Here is a 26,847-nt window from a genome sequence, read left to right on the forward strand (position 1 = left end):
ATAGCACCTGAAGATAAATTTATTTATTTAACTCAAGCTACTGTAGAAGGCTCCCGTGCCAGGGAACTCGTTGATTCGTTTCCCCCATCTGCGGAAAATTACGAACAAGCAATTGAATGCTTAACTGCTAGATTCGGTAGGGAAGACTTGCTCATTGAAGTTTATATAAGAGAATTATTGAGTCTAGTTTTGACGAATTCAATGGATCAAAAGAAGATGCACCTGGTCAAGTTATATGATAAAATAGAATCACATATCCGAGCATTAAATTCCCTGGGTGTTACTTCCGATAAATACGCTTCGATTTTGTATCCATTAGTTGAAAGTTGTTTACCAGAAGATATTATTAGAATATGGGAAAGAAGGACGACTTTAAAAAATGTAAATACTAAAGAATTAAATAAATTGACCTCTTTAATGAATTTTTTGAAAACAGAGGTTGAAGGGGAAGAAAGAATTTCCTTAGCGAAAGAAAGTTTCAGCTTCGATTCGAAGCGAATGAAGAAACATTCCTCACCACCTCGCTCGAGTAGAGGGGAAGAAGAGAAGATTCCAACTGCAGTCGGACTTTTTGGTTCGACAAATTCGAACACGTGTGTATTTTGTGAGAAGAAAAATCATGAATCATCTACTTGCCGATATGTGCTGAAAATGAATTTAGATGATAGAAAGAAGAAATTAATGAAAAAGGGCTGTTGTTTTTGCTGCCTTAAAGTGGGTCATAGAACTCGAACGTGTAAAGTAAGAATTAATTGTGAGCGATGTAATGGAAAACATTCAACTATAATGTGCAACGAAAATAAAAACCAAGAGCGCGATAAAGTGAAAACAGACGTGCTGAAAGAGAATGACGGTCAAAATGCTATCAATGACACAGTGCTAAATAACCGCACTTGTAGTCCCAACATTATGTTACAGACTTTGTACGTCAGATTACGAGGCAACAAGGGAGGAAAAATCGTGAGATGTCTTATTGATTCTGGCTCCCAACGGTCATATCTGAGCAAACGAGTCTCTGAAGAAATGCAATATGATCGTCTTAAAGAAGAGAAAGTTATACATAATTTGTTTGGTGGTAAAGAACACATAGAAAAACATTACCGACACAGAGTATTAATCAGCAGTATTAACAAAGAATATCACTGCAATTTTGAGGTACTTGACCAAGAAAAAATATGTTCTAAAATACCAACTTCGAAGTTAGATCCACGTGCGCAAGAATTGAACAAAAGAAATATAATTTTGACAGATCAATTGATTCCAAAAGAAACAGAATCTGAAGACATAGATTTATTAATTGGAGCTGATGTAGCAGGTAAGCTTCTCACTGGAAAAGTCATAGTTCTGCCATGTGGACTAGTAGCGGTCGGAACACATCTTGGATGGACCTTGATGGGGAAAATGCCATTTGACGATCATGATGACAATTCTACAATGGTGGTAACGAATTTATTTATGAAAGATTTTACCATTACAGAAATGTGGAACCTTGATGTGATAGGCATTACTGATCCGATCATTAAAAAAGGCAAGGAAGAAAAGGATTTGCAAATGAAAATGCAATTTCAGAATTCTGTTTTTATAAATAATGAAGGACGGTATGAAGTGGCATTACCGTGGGCCGAAGATCGTCTACCATTACCTACAAATAAAGAATTAGCGCTTAAACGCCTGGAGACAACAACACGGAAACTTTGCTCTCAAAATTTAATTAATCGATATGATGAAGTTTTAAAAAATTGGGAAGATTCAGGCATAATCGAGGAAGTGAAACAAAGCGAAAATATTGATAGCGGACACTACTTGCCCCACAGACCAGTGATTAAGGAAAGCAGTTGTACTCCCGTACGGCCTGTGTTTGATGCGTCTGCAAGAACTAAGTTTTCGCCGTCACTGAATCAATGTTTAGAAGCTGGACCCAATTTAATTGAATTAATCCCATCACTTTTGCTAAGATTCAGAGAGAATAAATACGGTGTCGTTGCAGACATAGAAAAAGCTTTTTTACAGATTACCATTAGGCCACCAGATAGAGAATATCTTAAATTTTTCTGGTGGAAGAACATAGATACAAAGGAACTGAAAATATTTCAGCACACCAAAGTTGTGTTCGGAGTAAATAGTAGTTCATTTTTATTGGGTTCAGTTTTAGATTATCATTTTCAAAATTGCATGAAAAATACAGAACACGATCAGAAAGTTGTAGAAAAACTGAAACATAGTTTTTACGTAGATAACGTTTTATCCAGCCTTGAAAGTGAAGCTGAACTTCAAAATTTCATTGAAGAATCTCGTAACATTATGGCACAAGCAAAATTTAACCTAAGATGTTGGCAATATTCGAACGATAAAAACCCTGAAGTCGAAACAAATCTTTTAGGATTGATTTGGAACCGAAAAACGGATACAATTAAATTGAGTTTGACTTGGATAGAAGACCAACATTTTGACAAAATCACTAAACGAGTAATTCTAGCTGTTACACACAAAGTGTTTGATCCAGTGGATTTTGTGAGTTCAGTTCTCCTTCTACCTAAGCTGATGTTGCAAGACTTATGGAAATCTGGAATATCCTGGGATGCAGAAGTAGACGAAAGCATGAAAGAAAAATTTCTTCATTGGTTTGAAGACCTCTGTCTGCTAAAAGAAGTCTCAATTCCACGATGGGTGCAGTGCCATGAAAAGAATAAGAAGTCTTGTAGCATCCATACGTTTTGTGATGCCAGCGGGCGTGCCTATGCTGCTACGGTATTTTTAAGAATCCAGACGGACACAGAGGTTGAGGTTCACTTATTAGCTTCGAAATCCAGAGTGGCTCCTGCCAAGCAGATAACTATACCTCGTCTTGAATTGATTGCTGCCACTGTTGGAGCAAGACTATGCACATCAGTTTTAGAAAGTTTGCAATGGCAGAATGTTGAACTTACATTTTGGACAGACTCGACTGTTGTCTTGTCTTGGATACAAAAAGAAGAAATATGGACAGTTTTCGTGGCTAACAGAGTACGTGAAATAAGGAAGTTAACAAAGCCAAATTCATGGAAATTTGTGAAAGGAGTAGAGAATCCAGCCGACCTTCCTTCCAGGGGCTGCTCAGTTAAACAACTGCTGGCGATGAGATGGTGGGAGGGCCCGCTTTGGTTAAAGAAGAATGAAGACGAATGGCCACAATTTGATTTGGTTTTCAATGATGAAGAAATTTCTCGAGAAAAGCGAAGGAATGCTGTGATAAATACCCAAGTCAATGTGGAAAGCGAAGATATGTTTCACAGATACTCAAATTATCCGAGACTCATTAGAATCTTTGGATGGATTTATAGGTTCTACTTGAATTCGAAGTCTAAAAATCCTAAACAAAAAGCAAATCTAAGTGTACAGGAGATGAAGAATGCGAAAAAAAAAAAAAAAAAACTTAAGTCCGGAGTTGTCACACGTCCTGTGCAACGTGTGTACAGTTTAGAAATAACAGAAAACGATGAAGGTACACTTTTGAGAGATAAAGCCACTACTCGGAAGAACCAGGAACCAGTGGTAACGCGAAGTGGACGAATAGTAAAAGAACCCAAGAGACTAGGCTTCACAGCAGATTGAGTTCTTCATTGGTGAAGAGCTCAAGGTGGGAGGATGTCGCGATCAAGGTTAGCCTTGAACTTTTATTTTTTGAACTTTTCCTTTCGCCCACCGCTTTCCTGATTTGAAGTGAACTGATTGAGATAAAAAATAAATAGAATCGTTAGAACAACGAAAATGATTTTTTAATTCAGTCCGATTTGCAAGGCTTGTTCTTTGAATTTGTAAATATTGTAAATATATCGATTTTTTTCCCGTTTGATAGTACTGTGATTTTTTAGTCAATTTTAGTAACTCTCCATGAAATCAAAAGATGCAAACGCCCAGAAAGAATCGGAAAATGGTAAGATTTTTACCTGAAATTTAAACTTAAGATACCGATTATTACAGCTGGCAGATTAGGTTGGCCCTAACTATAGTTTCATATTGAAATTTGAAATAATATACCCAATCTAACGGCAAAATAAGCAAAAAAGCAGTAAAATTAGAAAAATTTTCATTTTGATAGACTAATGACTATATATCAATACGTAAAGACTAATTGAAGGAAATAAAGCAACAGGAAATGTCTCGAAATAAAAAAAAGGGAAACAATTTTTCTTGAAATAAAACTTAGTGAAATACAACTCAATGCAATGGCTTAAAGTATAGGACCAATATATTTATAAAATAAGAAAAAACAACGTCAGAAAAGCACAAATTCGAAGATTACTGCAGACACGTGTTTCGGCGTTACAGGGAACGCCTTTTTCAATGCAAAATGTAATGAGCTTATGGATGAAAAGACATCCGACAAATCATGTCAATCAACAACGACAGCATCATGTCGGATGTCTTTTCATCCATAAGCTCATTACTTTTTGCATTGAAAAAGGCGTTCTTCGTAACGCCGAAACACGTGTCTGCAGTAATCTGCGAATTTGTGCTTTTCTGGCGTTGTTATTTCTTATTTTACTGTTCAGCACAAAGGTATTTATTTATCTCAATATATTTATAGTTCACTAAAAATTACAGGCTAAAAAAATCATTTTGAAATGACCCAGAAGGAATAGAACAGCTAACTGCAATTAAAATGCAAAAAAAAGTGTATGAGCTTTAGACTCTAGAAGCTACATCTGCTGGATAAACTAGAAATAATTTTTCACATTTCATTTTTCCATGTAAATGCAGCTGTCCCAGACTTCCTGTCATCTCATTCCTCTCGGTTATGCCTTATTATAATTATTTAATTATTCTAAAATTCAATTATTCTACAAATACTGATATGATTCAGAAGATACAAAACTCAGTAAAATAAGTAAATGATATTTTAGTTAGTTACTTCGAAATGAAATCTTTAAGGAAAATTAAAAGGTCCAGTTAGCGTATGCCTGAAAATTTGAATGCAATACAAAATTCCTATTTTCATAGAAATACAAACAGAGTTGATCAAGTATTCTCATTTTCCTCTCATATGAGATTTTTAAAACTTAAAAGAGAATTTTCGCCTCAGGCTTTCAATACTCTTAGTGAAACAATTTCAACTGTATCAATCAAGACAATTATTTAATTTCAAAAGCGACAATTTTAATTTTTCATTTATTAAATTCCTGTATGAAATTTATCGTTACTAATGAGTTTGGATAACACCACTGGCGACTTTGTTACGATCTTTTAGTAGAAGTGTGACATTAACTGTCTTTCTAATTTTAAATCGCATTCTTTTGCGAGACTAAATGTTTCAAACTTTTTAAAAGAGGCAAAAGTAGCCAAAACTACTTAAATATTGATTTGTCTCTAAGTATCTCTAGGCAGAGGAAATGGTAAAAGTTCCTCTTTCCGTTGGAAACTGAATAAAAAAATTTTGAAAAGAAGTCACTTGATCAGTCTACTTAAAGATCTCATTAGCATTGAAAAGGGGAGCCATTTTCCACAGAATGGCCATTTCTTCTTTTAAAGTGATGAGGGATACTGTGAATTGACAAGTAAAGTTGAAAAGTTCGGAACAATGAACGCCAATTTTTAATTTCTGTCTCGGTGGTATTCCATCATTTTTGAGTTTTGGGTGATAATTATTTTAGCGCTGTGCATAAATTACAGAAATAGCTTCATTTTAAATACTTTCTGTAATTTGTACCTGGAATGAACGTTTCGTAAGGATGAAATGTTCGATCTTTTGTCAGAGTGTCTTGAAGTAGAACAAATAACGTAACAAGTACTTCATGAATGCAATAGGTAACAAATCTGCCTTACCAGTTACACATTTGTTGTGAAAATGTAACTGTTATTTATTTTTACAAACGTAATTTTGTACTAGAAATTTCAAAATTTTCTATTTTCCTCAAGTGAAAAAAAAAATCTTTTTGGGAAAAAATAAAAACTTTTTCTCACAAAATTTCAGGGGTTTTTTTTCCCACAATTCCCATCTCGAATCAAAATAATAACAAAAGCTATGCGGTCCCTATAACCAGCACAAAAATAAATTTGTGTTTAAAGACATCAATGACTTTGGCAATACCTACTGCCAAAAAAAAAAAAATGATTGCGATTACAACCTAAAACGTAAGAGCCCCAAAGCAGAATACTACTAAATTTGCGACGTACGTCGCAGAACAGATGCCTGAGCTGCAGAACAATTCTGTTCAAATGTGAGAGGAAAGCTGACAAATTTTCTGCAGAAATTCTGCAAATTTCATTGAAATTTCTGCAGAAACCACGGTGCCGAAAATTTGCAGAAACCGCGATGCCGAAAATTTGCAGAAACCGCGGTGCCGAAAATCTGCAGAAACCGCGGTGCCGAAAATCTGCAGAAACTGCGGTGCAGAAAATCTGCAGAAACTGCGGTGCAGAAAATCTGCAGAAACTGCGGTGCAGAAAATCTGCAGAAACTGCGGTGCAGAAAATCTGTAGAGTTTGCAAATTTCTTAAAATTAGTAGAAAATCTAAAATTGTCTCAAATTACGATAATTTGGGGGAAAGCTCGCGATGTTGAATTCGATTAGTCCTTTGTAGGTTTTTCCCAATCGATCTTCATCCACAACAATTTCCGCCATGCATGTTTAGGAAACATGCCAACATGTCCATCGCTGGAAATTGCGTGTCTTGTTTAAGATTTCAATCCTTTTGCATCCAGAAAATATTTTAATTGTTTTGAAGTGTTTTATTACATACAACCCAAATTCAACTCATTCTATTTATTATTTCAGTAATTTCTTTGTTTAGTAACATTATTTTAATTGCTCCTTCATGCCATGTAAAATTAACCAAAAAATGTGGTTTGACACCTAGGTTCGGATTTTTATAAAATTTTGTATCTTTGCTCTTTCTATGCATTTTGGAAAGCATATAAACTATTTTTGGAGAATCCCAATCGGTTTAGGTTTGACACCTTGTTAAAGTTTTTTTGATTTTATAGTTTTCATGATCAACTAATTTTCCAAATTCAGTGCTCTTTAATTAGTCATTTGGTTGAAAGCTGTGATGTTTCCGGAAATATCTCATTTCCACAAAAATAAATAGTTTTTTTTAACTGGACTGTTACTATGTGAAATGATTTTGATTTTTGCCACCCAACTTGTTTAAAATGTCACGTTTTTTCGCGTACAATGCTTAAAGTACTTGCAGAACAATTTTAGTCAAATGATTTTCCGTTGCAGAACATCGTAAAGTATTCTGCTTTGGGGAGAGTATGTATTTAGTGAAATAACAAAACATTTATCAGATTCAACTCTCATAATTTAATTATGTTAATTACATAATTACAACAAAAGTCCTTCATCCGCCAATTAAAATGTATTAGGTTTAAAAAGTAATTAATTACAATATTAATACACTTCTTTTCCGAAATTTTCTATTACTAAACAAAGCTCATTCAAATAAAAAAATTTTACTTCCGGAGAAAATATTTTACACTTGATCGTTGACAAATAAAAATAATTGTAATAATATTTAAAATTAAAATTCTGAAAAAAATAATTAATCGAGGTTTCGAAAAATGTCAAACCCACCGGTATATGAGCCATGAAACTTATTGATACGAAGAGCATGCTTTCGCCACTGTGCTGCCTAGACTATTTGCTGCAAGCCTAAGTAAAATTCATATGCTTTTAGTCATACGCTGCACAGTTATTAAATTTGTGTATGCAGTAAATGAGTTGCTTAAATTTACTAAATCATTCAATCCGCACCTACGTCGATGTTAAGTATGCATTGAAAGGTTTTATTTTGTGATTTTTTTAAAGCTTAAAACTAAGATCATGTTCAGAAAAATTTTGTTGATTTTTTGCTAGAGAAAATCAGTTTTTTTGTGCAAGTGTTTTAAATGTTTTCGTTTCTTGAAAATCTGTTTTTTTTTTTCCCCACATTTTCATAAACAGCGACTCATAATTTATCCAAATTACATTAAATATTACGTTATCCTCACATGTGCAAATAGCTCATTAAATCTTGAGTCATGATCAATTTTATATGCACAGAAGGATTTTTTTTTCCAAAGAAGTACCGGAACGACGTTCCGACGTCAAATCATCCCTGCCCCATATATGTGTGCGTGTGCATATAAGTTGAGTAAAACAGAAAGAAAATTAGTTTTTATCTGAAAATCAAATATTTTTGACTAAAAACCAAGCCACATTTGTAACGTTTCACATATTTCCACATGTGCTTTCTCCCCTATTGACTATAGAAAATGCTTTTGCATCCTCTTAACTCACTCTTTCGAGTGAAGTCACTCAGAAGTTTAATCTTTCATCACGTAATTTCGCCACGTCACTTAAATCCGCTACAATATCAGAAACTGAACTCATCACATCTCCCTTTTGCAGACGGCGTGCAAGAGACGGACATTCGATATCGTCAGCCGGACGGAGTGTCGGGAAACCCTTCTGTCAACAACCCTTCGGCAGCCGGATACAGGCCCTGTGGGCCCCCAGAGAGACTACAAAACACATTACTATACCCGACGAGCAAACAGCGAGGGTCCGGCATGTTGTCCGACGCAGACAACTCTTCCCCGACGGCAGAAGGAAACACTGCGAGATGGTTCGCACACAACACCGAAATACGATTCAATTGTATAAGGGGGATTTATGGAGAGAAAACCACGTGGAAGATTGTTTGCGAGGATGGCAACTGGGTTGGAGGAGCGTATAAGTGTGGTGAGTAATCTCAACGGCAGCAAGTATCAATTTTTATTTTATCGTAATTAATAAGTTCCCTAATGGACCAAAAAATTACTTTGAAATTATTCAACTTTATAAAAACGTCATTTTTTAATTTTTCTGAACAATCAAGGTTTTTATTGATATTATTATGATGAAGATGTGCGCTTGCTCCTTTTCTTAGCTTTGTGATTGGCAGCTAGCGAGTCACTTGATCCATTGAAACACAGCAGTTGTTACACGCAATGAGTTAAACCAGTTCATGTTTATCAAAAGTAAAATTTATTAACTGGCATTGGTTTAGTTTTGTTGTGAACATTTCAGGTAAGTTATACATTTTAATTGTGCGTAATCACTTCAGCGCAAGACCCTCTCACCCATTTTTAAGTGTCGAAAATTGGAACGTTTGCTTTCTCGGAAGCTTTCAATACAACTGAGTCTAAAAACAACAAAATATTGATTATTTAATAAGATTATAATGTTTTTTTTAGACCAAAGTCTAGAGTAAAATATTTATCTCATATTAGAAGCTGGGAACTGATGAACTAGGTAAAACAATCCATCACATATTATTTCTTGATTAAAATAGAATTGAAGCACAGCGATTGTATCACAAAATTTTATGTTTGTCCGATATTAAAGTTAATTTCAAAAAAATTAACGTATTCAGTTGTTTTTTACTAATTTGTTGAAAATGCATAACAGAAACCAAATATCTTGCATAACCACAATTTTTGAAAGATTTCAAGTCAATGTTCTTAGCATTATCAATGCTGAAAAGTAACGGGAATAACTCTACTTGACAGATTCACGTTTTTGATTTTTTACGCTATCATGAACATGTCGAATGCATACATAATTTATATAAATCTGAACAACTTAGCAGCATTCCGTAATTACTGTAATACTTTTTTCACGATTATGTATGTCTTTGTTCAAAGTAATTGGATTTTAAAGCGATGACATCACAAGCAATTTTAGCTTTACTGTCGAGTTACAAAGAGGAAATTCAATTACATTAAGGAGAAACTTGTTCCCTTTTATACATTAAGTGCAATTGTTTTGCGTTGTATCTTGCATTGAAAGAGATCGTCAGACGGTATATTCAGCCTAATTCTCGTACTTAACTTCTCTATCGTTTCTGACTTGATCACGTAACGAATTTGGTATCTGATTAGCTAATCACATGCGATTCCGTCCACCTGACTGGTCGAAAACGACATCAAAAGAAATTAACTGGTACTAGAATTACCCTGTATGTTCGGACTCTTAATATTAAAGTTTTGAGCAGTAAAATGTTCAGTAAATTTTAATACCTCTTACGTAAAAAAATTCAAAAGCTTTTCTTACCATAACTTGTTTTAATTTTATGATTGTAAACGTGAAATAATACTTCGTTGAGGCAAAGAACGTATTGACTCTCGGGGGGGGGGGGCGGTACTCTTCTACAACATGACTTAAAGAACGATACAGACGCAAACATACACACTCTTAGTCACATCAAGAATGTTCTGGTTGTTGTTTTCCATCACACCAGTCAGTGGGAAAGAAGGATGGCATTGCCTCACGAGGAGGCTGAGGTTTTGGCTTAGATTAAGCTTTAAGCAAATTACCAAAACCTGGATTACCTTAAACGAGATTACTTTTATGCGAATTGTCCTAAACTGGATTACCTTAAACGAGATTACCTTTAGTCAAATTACCTTAACCTGAATGAGGAACTAGATAAACAACCCACTTTGAACTGAATCTTCACTTTCGTAAATAAATGAAATAAATGATTGGTCTGGGTAATTTGCAAAATATAACAATATTGAACATTTTTTTTCCCTATTACTAGAGGCAGAGCCCGATCCACCCCCAGACGAAGACCGTGCGAACAAATCGTGCATTTTCTACAACACCGAACCGAACCTCGTGGCCTTTTTAGACGACCAACTGATTGATGAGGAAGAAACGGAACATCCACCCCACACCGAGCTAGTCTTCAGGTGTAAGGACATTGGGAAGTACAGTCTGATAGGAAGTGTGCGGAGACGGTGTGTACAAGGAGATTGGGACGGCGTCAAGCCAACTTGCTATGGATTATCTCAAGAGAATGATTATGCTTGTAAGAATTTTTTTTTCATGTCTTAGTGCTAAAGATGTATAGCTTTTCATTTTATGCATTTTGACTGACTTTTAACATCGTGATGAGCAAATTAAAACCATATTTTGTTGTAAATTTCTTGGGTAACCCTGAGGTAGGGGTTGAACCATCGAGAAAAAATAAAATAGAGGGAGAGAAGACTTTCATTCGTAAAGTCTGAACACCAAGTCACGTGTCATACCTGCCAACTCTACCGGATTTTCCGGGAGGTTCCTTCATTTTGAGCATTTCTCTCGATTGTGTATGTATTGTAAGGAACTTGCATTTAATTATGCTTTGATGGGTAGTAAAAAGTGTCAATTTTTCCCTGAATAAAAATGAGACACCACAGCAATAACACATTTTTCAATCATCTACTAGATTTTTTTCCAGAAGATGTTGGCAGATATGCGTGATGTATTTTAAAGCAAAGCATTGGAAGAAATAAGGTTTCTTTCGCTTGTTTCAAACAAAACGTGCCAACCATTCGTCGCCGTTGTTGAGTCACGTGACTTGTGGTCTTTGGGTCAGCTTTTGTTAAGTCAATGATTGGACTTGCTCCCTCCATTTTAATTTCTACTCTAAGGGTTGAACCTCTTAGCAAATTTAACCCTGTTGATACTTTTGAAAATATCACTCATTTCAATAATTAGCAGCATATATGTAATATTTTCTTGTCACTTTTTTTAGTGGAAAAACCGCCAACAATTCTGTTCAGGCACCAGTTAGGGCCAATAGCTCAAAGCAACGAAGGCAAACTGATAGTATATCCCGGGACAATATTACACCTGGAGTGTTTGTGGATAAGAAAATACGGAATACCCCATTGGCAAGTCAGTCATTCATATAGAAAATATCCAGAAGGCAAGTCACTCGAAATTTTCTATAATTTATTACATTTTTTATTAACCATTAATCTTGTTGATGGGTATGCTTAATCAACAATGCTAATTTTAATCAATATGTAATTGGCATATTTATGCGAACCTGCTTCTATATTACACTATTTTTCGTTCCATTTTTCTTAATGATTTATTTTATTGGCATCACTTGATTTTTTATATGCATTTTTTAGTTTTCTTAATACTCCCTGCGTGTCAGTAATCTCAACTCCTTACATACTTAATCAAAGCAGAGAATTTGCTTTCTGCAGTATTAATGTGTGTTAAAAAGGAAAATATTCCCTTATTATTCTTAGTTTCAGACTTTTAAAAAGTAAATTGCATGAATCTTCAAATTAGCAATCGGATTTATGGATGTGATTTTTGTTCTTCTAAAAATCTCTATCATTCGAATTTTTGTACAACCATGTACTCGTATGTATAGCAATAAAAACGTTAAGATAAATAAATACCTTTGTGCTGAACAGTAAAGTAAGACAAAACGTTAGAAGAAGCACAAATTTGTAAATTACAGCAAAATTAACAATTTGTGCAATTTGCAAATTTGTGCTTCTTCTAACGTTGTTTTGTCTTACTTTAATAAAAACGTTGTTTCCATGAATGAAACAAGCTTCTCTTTAAAAATAAATCATCGTGTGTAACATAGAATTCATACGTATAATAGTTTTCGATTTGTTCCTGGATTATTTCCCAATGTTTAACTGTGATGCTTAGCGAGAAAGAAAAACGTGGGATTGCTTTTGTCTTGTTGAGCGACAGTTTCAGAGCTATGTTATAATTTCTATTTCAATCATTTCCTTCATTGTATGCTGTAGCACTTGCGCTTACCGAAACTACTATTCGACTGCACCTCCCTCCTTAAATCGATTGGCGCCCAAATTGATAAGAACAAGTTTTAATTGGTTAGTCAGCTGACAAGCCAAGTTTTGGATAAATAAATACCTTTGTGATAAAAAGTAAAAAAAAAAAATAAATTTGAATTTTGACATCTTGAATTCAAATTATGTTTCTCGCAATCACGAGTGTGTGTATGTAGGCGTGTGTGTTTGCGTGTGGTGGGTATGTGTGTTTGTGTGTAGAGGGTATGTGTATGTGTGTGTAGGCATGTGTGTTTGTGTCTGTGGGGGAGGGGGGTATGTGTGTGTAGGCATATGTGTTTGTGTCTGTGTGCAGGCATGAATGTGTGGGTAGTTGTGTGTAAGTGTGTGTGTATGTTTTTGTATGTGTGGGTGTCTGTATGTATGCGTGTGTATGTTTTTGTATGTGTGTAGGTGAATGTGTAGGTGTATGTGTGTGTATGTGTAATTGTGTATGTATGCGCGTGTGTGTAGGACATGGATGCAACCTGGAGACGGCTTTCGCTAGAGGTGCAGCATCGTGAGGAGCCCGTCGACGGTGATGGTGCGGAGGGTGGCGGTGGGAAAAATCAAAGGAACGTCAAAAATAGTCAAGTGAGAACAATAAGCAATCGTGATTGCTCAAAAAAAACAACGTCAAAGAGCATAAATTGCAGATCACTGCAGACACGTGTTTTGCCGTTACAAGGAACGCGTTTTCCAATGCGAAAGATATGTGCTTTTGGATAAAAAGACATCCGACAAAAGCTTTTGTCGCATGTCTTTTCATCCATAAGCTCATATCTTTTGCATTAAGAAAGGCGTTCCTTGTAACGCCGAAACGCGTGTCTGCAGTAAACTGCAATTTGTGCTCTTTGACGTTGCTATTTTTTATTTTATTCCAAGTGTTGTTTAATCTTCTTGAAATACATCAGTCACGCTTAACGAACAAAAGGCATTCTAATGCGAAATTCCTTTTGGAGGAATTGTTTTCCTTGCATTGCTTTGTGGGCTGGAGCCACTTATAACAGATGCAGAGAAAAAAGGTACATCAAGGCGAACATACAAACATTTAAACTCTGAAAAGTTTCAGAGCCCCTTAGAATGTGTAATCTTTCTAAATTCAATAAAATTGTACGATTATAATAATTTCTTCCACATTCATTTTGATTCAGAAGAAAGCTAATTGAAAAAAATATCAATTTCACAATTGAAACAAAATTTTAACTAAAAATTCAGAAGAATGACTGAATTTTTATGTACTTAAATTACCTATTCAACTAAAATATAAATACATAATCAAATTTTCAACGATGAATTATTTCCAGACGGCAACTGACTTAAATTAAATTTAAATAATCATCTAAATATCATTAAGTTTATAACTAGTACTCACTGGAAAATGAATTTAATTACTTAAGGAGCTTATAACATTTGATACAAAAAGTATAAACCTTACAAAAATTAGAAGTAAGAAACGCACAAAAAAAACTTTGAAAAATAAATTTTGTACAGCATCTAAAAATTGAATTTTCTACGAAGCATTTTACAAAATGAATTTCTATTTCAAATTTCTATTCCTCGTACTTTGCCATCTAAAAAGCTCCTTTTCAGCCCTACAACTTGTAATAGCAGTCTTTTTACTTAACTTATTTTTCGTGCAAGCGCTGAATGTAATCTTGAAATTTGTCCGTGCGTGGGTTACTAATCTAAAGCTAAAAATAAAGTTTTGCACAATTTCTTAGGCAGCCGTCTCTGAGCGAGAATTAAAGGGTTTTTAATGGTTAGTATCGCTAAATTGTTTTTTTTTCCTCTGTTTATTCACAAATTTCAGCCTTTCTCTAGAGAAGTTTAGAATACTATTATAAAAGTGATGTGTTTTTTCTTTTCTTTTTTTTTAAATCTACACATTGAATATCACTTAATAACTATTTCAATCTTTTTAATTCCATGTACTTATTTTCAAAATAGAAGTATTTAAAGTAGTTTTAGAATAGAAAATTATTTTTAAAATGCATTTAAAAGCATTAGGAATCAAATGCATTAATAACTAGCAGTACCCGCACAGCGATGCCCGTGCTAAAAGTTTAATGGAAGTCCATTGAATAAAAAAAAATGACGCCCCCTCCCCCTCTGATGTTAAATGATTGTTTTTCTTTGTATAAAATGAGTACACACCTTTAAAAAAAAACACTATTTAAGTTTCTTTGGATCTTAAAACTTTTCGTCAAATCATAAATTGGATTTACAGTTGCTTTAAAACTCCATTTAGCGAGTGAAGCGGTTTTTACTGCAACTTAAAATATTTCGTCTAATAAACAAAAAAAGACATCAAATAATATCTTTCGAATGTAAAGATAATTCCGCAGCTCTATTGTTTATTGCCAAACTTACCCAGCAACCACGCTATCATAATCCATCAGTCAAAAAAAAAAAAACATTCCGTATAACATTTTAAAATCATCGTCAGAAAAAGGGAAGAAAATGTCGTACATTTCACTCGGATAAAAACAAATCAAAAGTTTCTTTTCTTTCAAAACAAATCGCCAAAACAACAAATTACATTAACGGTTGCCTTAAAACAATAATCCTAGATTGAACCTGCACAGCGCCTAACTTGCCAAGCGACCACGCTATCGGAACCCAGCCCTTTTGCGTATGAAGCGGATGTTTTTTCTTTGGCAATAATAAATGTTTCGCCAAACAAACAAAAAGATATAAAATCACATTAACAGTAGCTTTCAAATCTTTACATATTAAGAGCTGCGTTGCCCGGCTTTGCCCGGTCTACCTTGAGAACAGAAATTGTGTGAAGTGACATATATTCAATAATTAATTAAAAGAATAACTTAATATCTTAAAGAATAACTTAAATAAAAGAAAAAAAGACACCATGCAAAATTACCCTTCCAATGACGACAAATATTATAAGGAACCCCGGCCCAAATTAAAATGCGAAAGATCGATTATAAAAGCGCAACCATGGAAACATGAAATAAAATAAGTTTTAGATATCAGATGCAAAATAAAATTGATTCAAAAAGCGGAACTATGGAAACGCGAAAATAAAATGGTTGAAAACCCGTATCAAAATGACGTATTTCGAAATTGATTTAAAAACGCTTGTAACTTTTTTTCTTTTGAAGATAGAAGCTAATTTTTTTCGACCCAAGGTCGAGAGAGATGTGGAGTAAAAAATGTCGCTTTTTCCAATGCTGTCAAAAAGAAAACTGTGGGACGATTCCTTCACTTTTTATTGATAGATTTAATGAAGAAATTAGTGCCTAAATTTCAGCTAAGCCTAAAAAAGTTCGAGCTGAAAACGCAAATTACTCCCGCCGTAATTAAGTTAGAGCATTGAAATAAATTGTTTAGAACGCAGAAAATTCTACCCTTTTTAGCGATATATAATATTAATATGTGCAAGTAATTTTTCATCCCTTTAATAGCCAATAATAGGCAATTTACTTGAAATTTGGGCCTAAATGTAAATAAAAAAAGAACTATTAATCGGATTTTTTTCGAATTATAGCCTATGTTACTCAGTAAGAAAGCACCTTTCATTTAGTGAAAGAATTTTTCAAATAGGGGCAGTGGTTCCGGAGATTACCTCGAACATATAAACACACAAAAATCCGCCCTCTCTCTTTATAATATTAGTAAAGATATTATGTTGCCATTTATTTAGCTCTCATGGGCTGAATTGTTTGCTTCTCTACATAGTATAAAATGAAGTCCCCAAAAAGCGTCTGTGTGTTTGAACTCGCAAAACTCGAGAACTACCCGGTCGATTGCGCTGCAATTTTCACAGTTTGTTCCTTTAAGTCCGGAAAAGGTTTGCAGACCAGTTCGAATAAAATTCGATGAATAGTTCTTTTTTTTATTCCAATTTACGTCCAATTTTCACATAAATTCTTAAATATGAGGGTGAAAAATTACTTGCATATATTAATATTACATATCGTTGGAAGGGGAAGAATTTTCCGCGTTCTACGCAATTTGTTCCAACGCTCTAACTTAATTACGGGAGGAGTTATTTACGTTTTTAGCTCGAATTTGTTTAGGCTTAGCTGAAATTTAGGCACTACTTTCTTCATTAAATTTATCAATAAAAAGTGAAGGAATTGTCCTACAGTTTTCTTTTTGACACCATTGAAAAGAGCTACCTTTTTTACTCCAGATCTAACGCGACCTATGGTCGGAAGTTTAACCCTCTATCTCCATTAGAAAAAAAGTTACAAGCGAATTAAATGAAGTTCAAAAATCTGTTCTCTATTCAAGATTTTAACCATTTTATTTTGCGTTTCCACGGCAACGCTTTTTGAATCCATCATTTCCATCTTTCTCATTTTCAATTCTGAAACTTATTTTATTTTGTGTTTCCTTAATTACGTTTTTTAAATCCATCTTTCTCATTTTATTTTAATTTCTTAAAAGTATTTCAATATCTGTGGTCATTGTCTGGAGGGGAAATTTCGCATGATGATTTTTTTTTTCTTTTTTTATGCCTGATTGTTGAATATACGTCACTTGACACAATTTTTGTTTTCGAAATAGACCGGGCAAAGCCGGGCAACGCAGCTAGTTAAGAACTAAAATATTTTCTACCAAACGATTGCATCATGTCAGATCAAGAAAAAAGGCAAAATAAAAATTTGAATTTTGTTGTAAGTTGTAAAAAAAGTTTCTCTTGTTTTATCTGAAATTTGTTTTCTTTTTACTTCAAATCGAATGCTATTTCACTTCTTAAAAACGGAAGTTAGTGGGGTTACATTCATCCTAATTTTAAGAGTACCTAAAGTAAATGTTAAGTCGAGGCTAACGTAGAAAGTAACTAAACTGCTATTTGAAACCTAACATCAGCTCTTGTTTTAATGATACCTTACTTTGCAGGATGGACGAACGAAGCCGGCCGAGACCCGCAGCTGGAGTACCGGCTGTCAATATATCACGCCCAGAAGGATGATTCTGGGCGATTTACTTGCATAACTCCCATGGGGCATAGACACTCAGTTGACATAATCGTGGCAGGTGAGAATTCATTACCTCCGCTACATGCCTCCGGAATTGAACTTACCCGCCCACTAAAACTCTCGAGCGATTCTAAGTAACTATTAAATAACTAATGCCTCCTTAAAGCCTGAAACCGCCCATTGAATTTCCGAAAAGGCTTGAGCATACACAATATATTAGTCTACCAGCAAAAATTTTGCCTACAACAAAATTTGCGAAATAAAAAGTTCAGTTGAAACGAACACATTTCCTCTTAGCAAAAATTAAATGTATATTTATATTCCTGTAGACAGAAGAAAAATATTTGTGTACAAAATATATTCTCTTTTCTTTTAGGATGTAGGGTCTGGTGGGGTAAAGTGGTCATAAAATCGTAGGTTTTCAACTCAGGTGAATAATAAATACAATTAATTCTTTAAACACTTAAACTTTTTTGTTTTTATTTTACATTGCATTATTAAAGAACACGATGAAGTGAGTTTCAGGAAAATAAATATTGATTTAAGTAGCGTTATAACACTTTCTTTTCCCTTTGTATTTATGACACTTTACCCCATGGGGGTGGGGGAAAGCGGTCATAGCATGGGGTAAAGTGGTCATAGTTAAAAATAGATGCAAAACCATTATAAATAACCTTAATATTTTTATATTTCGGTTATTTTTATAGTTACAAGTATATGCACAAGCTAATGTGTGTATACATGTCGTTAAACATTACACTGTTATAACCAGAGGTGCCAGCTGGGTGCGATTTTCCGCCTTAGGGTGCAAAGACGGAGCCACAGGGTGCCATAGAGGCTAGGAAATATTGTTCCGATATCTTTTAGCACTTCAGTGGATGAAAGAAGGTAATGAAGGGCCATCAGCTCAGGCATTAGCCAATAGGGAATATTTTCCTCCGCAAAGTTGCCTAGTTCGCACATGTGCTGTGCACTTCGGCATAAGTTCAATTCAGCCACTTTAATGGCGGACGACGATGCTGCAACGTAGATGTTGGTACATTAAATTTTCACATTTGAATAGACAACGAAACTGGATAAAAATTCAACATTTCTGGGACAAACCTTCAAAACCTTGCGTAAGTACAGGCATGTTATCATCTGTATAGATCAAAAATACTAGCAGATACCCATTTACGTATTTATTGGTGCATTTATGTGAATACGCCTATATACGTGCCTACACGAGTATATGCGTATGCATACGCATATACTCGTGTAGGCACGTATACAGAAACGTATATCATGTAGGCACGTATATTTAATCTCATTTACTGTAAAAACAATACATATTAAGTGAAATTAATATTTAATTTATATCTGCCTTATATTTAATGATTAAGTGACATTAGAAGAACAATACTTGTTAAGCCTAATATTATGACCACTTTACCCCATCTTACTAAAATTGTTCTAAAAAATTATCTAAAATATATTCAGCTAACTGCTAATGAGTAAGAGTTCTTGAGACATGTAGGAAGCTTCCTATGCAGTCAATCTGTTCATATTTCTAATAAAAAAAAATTGCCAAGGAAGTTAAAAGAGGTGTTTAGATTTAAAAACATTTCATATTCACAAAAAATATTTTTTTACCAAATAAAATTTTGCCAATTGTAAAATTTTGTACTCAAAATGTAGTTTCTAACTGCCCTACTCTATAATAAAATTTTTACATTTATTCGAACATTTATTTCCAAGCTATAGTCATTTATCTGACGAATGACCACTTTACCCCATTGACCACTTTCCCCCACCACACCCTATAGATTTTAATATTAAAGCATTAAATCACAAATTAGTGAAATTAATTTTAGATAAAACTACCTCTATTCTCTTGACTCATTACTTTTAAAATTTTACTACTATATACAAACAACAATCTTTCAGCTTTACAGCTCTACTTCCTCCTAATTCTGATCAACAAAGATGAACAATCTTTCTTGAACGTTTTTGAGCTATTCATTTTTTCGTGTAGCTTCGATGAAATAGAAGAGTTACCATTAATTCACGAAAACCATCACAAAAGAAAAGAAAAATCCAACTCATTTTTCCATCTAGCTTCAATAAAATAGATTATTTCCATTATTCCATGAAACCCATCAAAAAAGAAAATAAAATTCCAACTCATTTCTTCGTCAAGATTCGACGAAATAGATGAAATTTCATTAATTTCATCAAAATCATTTAAAAAAAGATTTCAACTCATTTCTTCGTCTAGCTTTGATGAAACTGACGAATTCACAAAAAATTCTAAGAAAATAGTATTGAATAAACCTAAACAGTTCTTTATCGATGCAAATTAAAATAAAATAACGATATGTAAACAAATTTTTAATTGTTAAACAGCTGAACAGCTTGTCTTTATTCTTTACTTGCTATGCCCGCCACGTCTTTGCCTGCGGTAAAATTTAACGCGAGCCGATTTTCTCATCTCTCGCTGCTTTCATGATATTTACGAATTAAAAAATATGAAGTTAACAACGAGTATAATGTATAATCACAGTGCGTTATCTATATCTATTTACTATTCGTTTCCCTTTTTTAGCTGTTTGAATGCAGTTTAAATGCATATTTAGCAATTTCTCTCCTAAACCAGAGTGGAATTACTTGTTATTTATTTTTTAAAGAATATTCCTGGATAATATTTCCGCTTCGTTTCATTCCACAGCTGTTCATTGTCCGAAGATTCCAGCAACCCCTGGACTCCATGTGAGCAATCCAAGTACCAAGTTAGACACAAAAGTCGTCTTCTCGTGTCGAGATGGACAAACACTTATAGGCAGTGATCAAGCCACTTGTCTTCCATCAAGCAACTGGTCTTCAGAGCCTCCTGCTTGTCAAGGTCAGACAATTTACTTTTTCTGAAAACATGGTTACAAAAAAAAAAAGAAATTAATTTGAATTTTGACTTTTTGAATTCAAATTATGTTTTTCACAATCACGAGTGTGTGTGTGTGTGTACGTAGACTCGTGTATTTGTGTCCAGGCATAAGTGTGTGTGTATAGGTATGTGTATGTATGCGTGTGTGTTTGTATCTGTGTGAATGCATGAGTGTGTGTTTGTATGAGTGTGTATGTATGCGTGCGTGCGTGCGTGTGTGTGTGTAGGATATGGACGCAACCTGGAAACGGTTTTCGCTAAAGGAGCAGCATCGGGAAGGGCCGGTCGACGGTGGTGCTGCAGAAGGAGGCGGGGGGGGGGAATAAAATCATAGGACATCAAAACAGTCAAGTGAGAACAAGAAGCAATGTGATTGCTCAGTAATTCATCCGACAGCAGAAACAAACTAATAGATTACAACATCACCTGTGTTGATGGGAAATTTTAATGCAATGGCGTTTGTACTGTAATTTTTATCAGATATTTAATTCCCCTCCTTGTTCACCCTAGCTTTTTACATGAAGGCTTCGATTGTCATGTAACAAAAGATAAGATAAGATAAAAATTTATTAAAAAACAAAATACACATACATAACAGTAAGCAAAATTTAAAAAAGTAAAGTTAAAAAAACTTACAAATTATAAAACATAAATTACAAACTTCATAACAAAATATTAAGAAAATCTTGACTATAGTTCAACACGAGTTAGTATTAAATTCACACTAAAGAGCGCCAAAGGCACTGTCCGCAGTGTTTTTTAATTGGTTTAGTATGGAGTACAAACAAAAATATGTATTAACAGAAATATTTACAAATTAAATAAACTACAAATTAATTAAAATTACAAATTAAGAGACATAGTATATTCATTCGCCATGACACATGCCGAAGATCGTACCCTTCAAGAGGTGCGAGTGATACATGAAACAGTAACGAGCTGATGTGTGCATAACACAAGGGCGGATCCAGAAAATGTTCAAGGAGGGGGCGATTGTTTTTCACTCTTTACTTTTTGGAACTTCAATTTCTAAAAATTTTTGAAGGAGTGCATTGAACCCCTCGTTTACCTATCCCTAATATCATCTATCGTCTAAAATTGAGATTTCGGGACTTCAATTTCGAAAATATTCCTGTAGAAAGTTCCTGTCCCTATTAACAGAGTAACAAGAGATGTGCTACGATTGCGTTTTAAAGACTGAAAAGAGCTCCCTTTCTTCTAACACCATCGAATATGTAAAATTACAGTTTTAAAACTTCAGTATTGAAAATATACATGAAGAAATTTTCTGCTTCTGGACTCAAGGAGGGGGCGATCGCCCCCATCGCCCCTCCCTTGTATCCGCCCTTGGCATAACATGACGTCTTTTTACTCCAATTTAATGTCATTTCCCCTTTATTGGCATTTTTTAAGTAATTCAATGGTTTACTTTCTAAATATCATCAACAGTGGCCAAATTGAAACCAAATTAAAAAATAATTAATTTGAATTTTGACATCTTGAATTCAAATTATGTTTTTCGCAATCACGAGCGTGCGTATGTAGGCGTGTGTGTTTGTGTGTGGAGGGTATGTGTGTTCGTGTGCAGGGGGTATGTGTATGTGTGTAGAAGGTATGTGCATGTGTGTAGGGGGTATGTGCATGGGTGTGTAGGCATGTGTGTTTGTATCTGTGTGCTGGCATAAGTGTGTGGGTAGTTGTGTGTATGAATGTGTATGTGGGGGGGTATGTGTATGTGTGTGTAGACATTTGTGTCTGTGTGCAGGCATGAATGTGTAGATAGTTATGTGTGTGTATGTTGTGATGTGTGTGTGTGTGTAGATGTCTGTATGTATGCGTGTGTGTTTGTGTGTATGTGTGTGTGTGTGTAGTTATGTATGTATGCGCGTGTGTGTAGGACATGGATGCAACCTGGAGACGTCTTTCGCTATAGGTGCAGCATCGTGAGGAGCCGGTCGACGGTGATGCTGCAGAGGGTGGCTGTGGGAAAATAAAATGATAGCATGCCAAAAACAGTCAACTGAAAGCAATAAGCAATCGTGATTGCTCAAAAAAAAATCACCAAATTTGTCACCAAGTTGGCGACTAAACTTGGCGACCAAAATACTGGCGATAGATCGCCAAGTGCTCACCAAATAATTACACCACTTGACTTTACATCGAAATTAGAAATATTTTTTGCCCCCTAAAAAGGGCCCCCCCCCCCAAATGCAACCAAAAGGTTAGGTGCACAACTAGACTCCACTAGGAATCTACGTACCAAATTTCAATTTTCTAGCACATACCGTTCTTGAGTTTTGCAACATACATACGCACGCACACGCACATACGTACATACAGACGTCACGAGAAAACTCGATGTAATTAACTCGGGAATCGTCAAAATGGATATTTCGCGTGTTTATACGTTCTTAGACACTTATCCACGTGTGATCGAGTCAAAAAAAAAACTTAACATTCATTCGGGGATGAGTAAAATGGTAATTAAGGTCAATTTTTGAGTGAAATTTTTTTCGCGAATACAATACTTCCTTTTCTGTGAAAGGAAGTAAAGAGGATCAATCGCGGTTTAGTTAATTGCCATTAGAAGATATACTTTCAACGAAGTTTTCCCACAAGTTGCACAAATCAGGTCAAAATGCTCATTTTAACTGAATGTCGTCCGTATAATGCACAGAGGGGCTGTCAATAAATGGTGTCACTTTTTTTACTTCCTTTTACAAAAAAGAAAGTATTGTATTCGCAAAAAAAAAAATTTCACTCAAAAATTGGCCTTAATTTCCATTTTTCTCACCCCCGAATGTTGATTTTTTTTTTCAACTCCACCACACGTAAATAAGTGCCTAAGAACGTATAGACACGCGAAATATCCATTTTGACCATCCCCAAGGTAATTACAACGAGTTTTCTCGTGACGTCCGTATGTACGTATGTATGTCGCATAACTCAAGAACGGTATGTCGTAGAAAGTTGAAATTTGGTACGTAGACTTCTAGTGGGGTCTTGTTGTGCACCTCCTTTTTTGGTTGCATTCGAATGTTCCATAGGGATTCTTTTACACCTTTTTGGATGGAAATCATAGTTAATTTCAATGAAAACTCAAGTGTGTTATAATTTGGCAAACATTTGGCTATATATTGCCAAGCTTTTGGTCGCCAAGTTTTGTCGCGACAAATTTGGCAACTTTTTTCTTTTTCAAATCTGGTTTAATTTTGGCCACTATTGGCTATTCAGAGAGTTGACTATTGAATCACATTAAAATGTCCAACATTGAGAAAATTAATCTGTATAAACTTTTTTTTTTTTTGCTCCGGTTGGCAACAAACTTGGGGTAAAATATTTAAAGTGTTTCTTTGCTTAATCCAAGGCACTACTATTATGAAATTGACGTAAAAGGAAGTCATGTTATGCACATATCAGCTCGTTTTCAACACAGTTTACCCCCTCTTCTTTGTCACAAAGCGTCACATTTCAGCGTACCGCCTCCTCCCTCTGCCACATGTCCCACTACTTTTCATTAACACGTACTTATTTTTTAAAAAAATGCGTGTTATCACTCCCTCTGCCTTGTCACAAACTTTCTCAACTTCACGAAGCGCTGCCTCTTCCCTCAAAGCGTGACATAATTTGGATACAGCTTCACACTAAAATTTTAGACTAAGAACATACTTTTCACTTCTGACAGTAAATTATACTTCCGTTTTGAAAAGAACTACTAATTCCCTATTTCTGTTTCATGTGCCATAACTGAGAGATTTTGTTTTCTTTTCAGTAACTGAATGTCAAGATCTCTCGAATGTCACCTCGGAGTTTCTGCGAGCGGAGGTGAGCGGTCGAGCAGTGGGCGCAAGAGCCATCTTCTCATGTCCGTCAGGATACGGCTTGAGAGGAGAAGAGACACTTCAGTGTTTAGATACTGGACAGTGGTCAGCAGATGTTCCTTTCTGCGAAGGTTAGTTCCCAAGGCAACTGAACTATGTAACAGCTTAGACCTATACGTGCGCGACGCTCAGATGGACCTATAGCTCCTACAGTCATGAAATTTGGCAGAAGAAGATGCTGGACCCCTTGAATGCTTTTTTTTTTAAACAATTAGCATGAGTTTGTACGAAGGAGAAAAAACAATTCTTCCGCCGTTTTAATTTTTATGCTATCTGAAAGTATTAATTTTCTGCATAAAAAGAAACTTGTTCAATTGCTTTAAAATGACTAAAATAAGAGTAATATTTGTTTTTAGCACAATTTCCATAGGCTTTCTTAGATCCAAGATCATTTAAGCCTTTTTTTCTTTTCTTTTCACCTTTTTGAATTTCTTCCATTTTTTTTATGTCACTAAAAACAAGTTCCATAATTAGCTTTTTAATATTACTTAATATATTAAAAAGCTTCATGAAAAGTTCTAATTAAAATTAATCATTTTACTCAAGCTCACACAGGGTATTCAAATTAGAAAATTAATTTTAATAAAATTGCAAATGCTAATTAACATAATCTTTATTGAAGTATTCAAATAAACAAAAAAAAATAGTAATAAATTTTAATAACTCGCCTGAACATTACCATACTTCCTTCTCGGAAAAGAAAGAGTGAAATTTAAGATCTTTTTCTTTAAAGAAATAGGTTTTTTTTCTCCCGCAATTCAGAAATAATGTGCAGACTTTCCCAACAATCTGCGACGCTCGTCGCTGCGCCTGTCGGTCGTGCTGTTTCGTGCTGCAGGGCTGCACTTCTCCAATATGCGTAAAGCTTACAGTTAAAGCACTCATCAGGGACAGATACAAGGAGAGGTTCATGGGGGTTACGATCCCCCCCCCCCAAGCCTTGGATAGTGTTATCCCTCCAGCTTGTATTCAAATACTAAATGAATGAAATGTACATTTTTCAGTAATCTTTTCCAATCATTAACTGAGGCAATGAGAGGCAAAGGAATGCAAGTGGACATTTTCAAGTTTTGAGTTAAACACGTTTAAAGTTGTGGTCCTTGATAGGCTTTCATAGATTTTTTTTTTTTCTAAATCATGCTGTGTAGCAGCACCTGCCAGGAATATTAATACTAACTCTTACCCTAAGGCAGTCGAGGGGTTCACCTACCATATGTACTGGTCATCTCCAAATTTTTAATTTTGGCACTTACATCTCTTTGCTTCTGGCTGCTTTAATTGTTTTTAAAACAAAATATTTTAAATAATACTTCTTTTCATTGCTTATGAAATTAATTAATAAACTTTATTCTCTACTAGATGCCTTATTGCAGGTCAAATGCTTATTCGAAGCAGTTTCAGAAATGTTTCATACCTAAAACGCTATATACTCCAGCATGACCCCCCCCCCCTACTCCCTCTAAAATGGTAGTCCGTATCCGCCCCTAGCCCATATATAATAAATATTTATGAACTTGGTCATTCATTGCAAAAAAAAAGAAAAAGTGTCATCAGTTTCGCTCGTTACCTGAGTCATAAACAGAATATGTTCCTCTTTTTGCAGAGGTGATTTGCGAGCGTCCCGAAATACCGGAGAACGGGTCTTTACAAGGCAGCAATAAAGAGAAGTATCGAGGGGGCGATGTATTGCAGTTTGCTTGCAATGATAACTACATGATGGACGGAAAGGCCATTATCGTCTGCCAAGAAAGCAGCAGGTGGTCTGCTCCGGTGCCCAAGTGTACGTATTCTTTCTCTAGCGATCTTTACATGTATAATAACTTTGATGGAAAAGTAGGATTTGTTTTATGGTGAAACGCATAAACATTGCCTTTTAAGTATTTGGATTTTTATTATTGACTATGGAGTTTGCTCACATAAGTATTTGCTACCAGTGTGTAAAAATTCACAAAATAGTTTCAATCATATCATTGATGACTTTAAAGTTTTACAAATTTGAAAAAAAAAAAAAAAAAAAACAAAGTACAATTAAATGCTAGCTTAACATTATCTGATATTAAACAGATACCGATCGTACTTTATGGGTAACCTAAATTGAGAATTTAAAACTGGGTTGTTAGTTTATTTACTTTTTAATGGCACAAGAGCCCTTGAGAGTTATACTGCGCCAAATGTTTTCTTTATTTAATATTATTAATATACAGTCATGATAGTGTAAAAGTAAATCTGTTTTGAGGTAAAAGGTATAAAAATTCTGTACTTAAAAATAAGTAGTGAAGAACATGTAAATATTAAAAGCATTTAAAAGGATAAAACAATAGGTTGACAATAACCTTGATTAACAAGAAGAGAACATAATCACATTTTGACGACACAAACACTAAATTAAAAAGGAGAAACCAATCTCCTGGAGGAAGGAGAACAAATTGCGATGAAATGAAAAAACTGGGTTGACTGGGATAATTGTGAATTGGGGGAATTGTAAACAACGTCTATAAC

General features: G+C 34.7%; 1 protein-coding gene across 1 annotated transcript in view; it reads left to right on the plus strand.

Annotated features, from left to right (window-relative positions):
* Positions 1–26,847, plus strand: part of LOC129219273 (sushi, von Willebrand factor type A, EGF and pentraxin domain-containing protein 1-like) — a 370,742-nt gene that overhangs the window by 338,808 nt on the left and 5,087 nt on the right. Inside the window, exons 16-22 of the mRNA XM_054853606.1 lie at positions 8,373–8,705; positions 10,549–10,818; positions 11,527–11,700; positions 17,468–17,605; positions 20,255–20,428; positions 24,240–24,419; positions 25,952–26,128. Of these exons, the coding sequence (XP_054709581.1) occupies positions 8,373–8,705; positions 10,549–10,818; positions 11,527–11,700; positions 17,468–17,605; positions 20,255–20,428; positions 24,240–24,419; positions 25,952–26,128 (1,446 nt within the window). The remainder of the gene's footprint in view (positions 1–8,372; positions 8,706–10,548; positions 10,819–11,526; positions 11,701–17,467; positions 17,606–20,254; positions 20,429–24,239; positions 24,420–25,951; positions 26,129–26,847) is intronic.

Source organism: Uloborus diversus, chromosome 1 (genome assembly GCF_026930045.1).
Source record: "Uloborus diversus isolate 005 chromosome 1, Udiv.v.3.1, whole genome shotgun sequence".
In the NCBI taxonomy this organism is placed as follows: Eukaryota; Metazoa; Arthropoda; class Arachnida; order Araneae; family Uloboridae; genus Uloborus; species Uloborus diversus.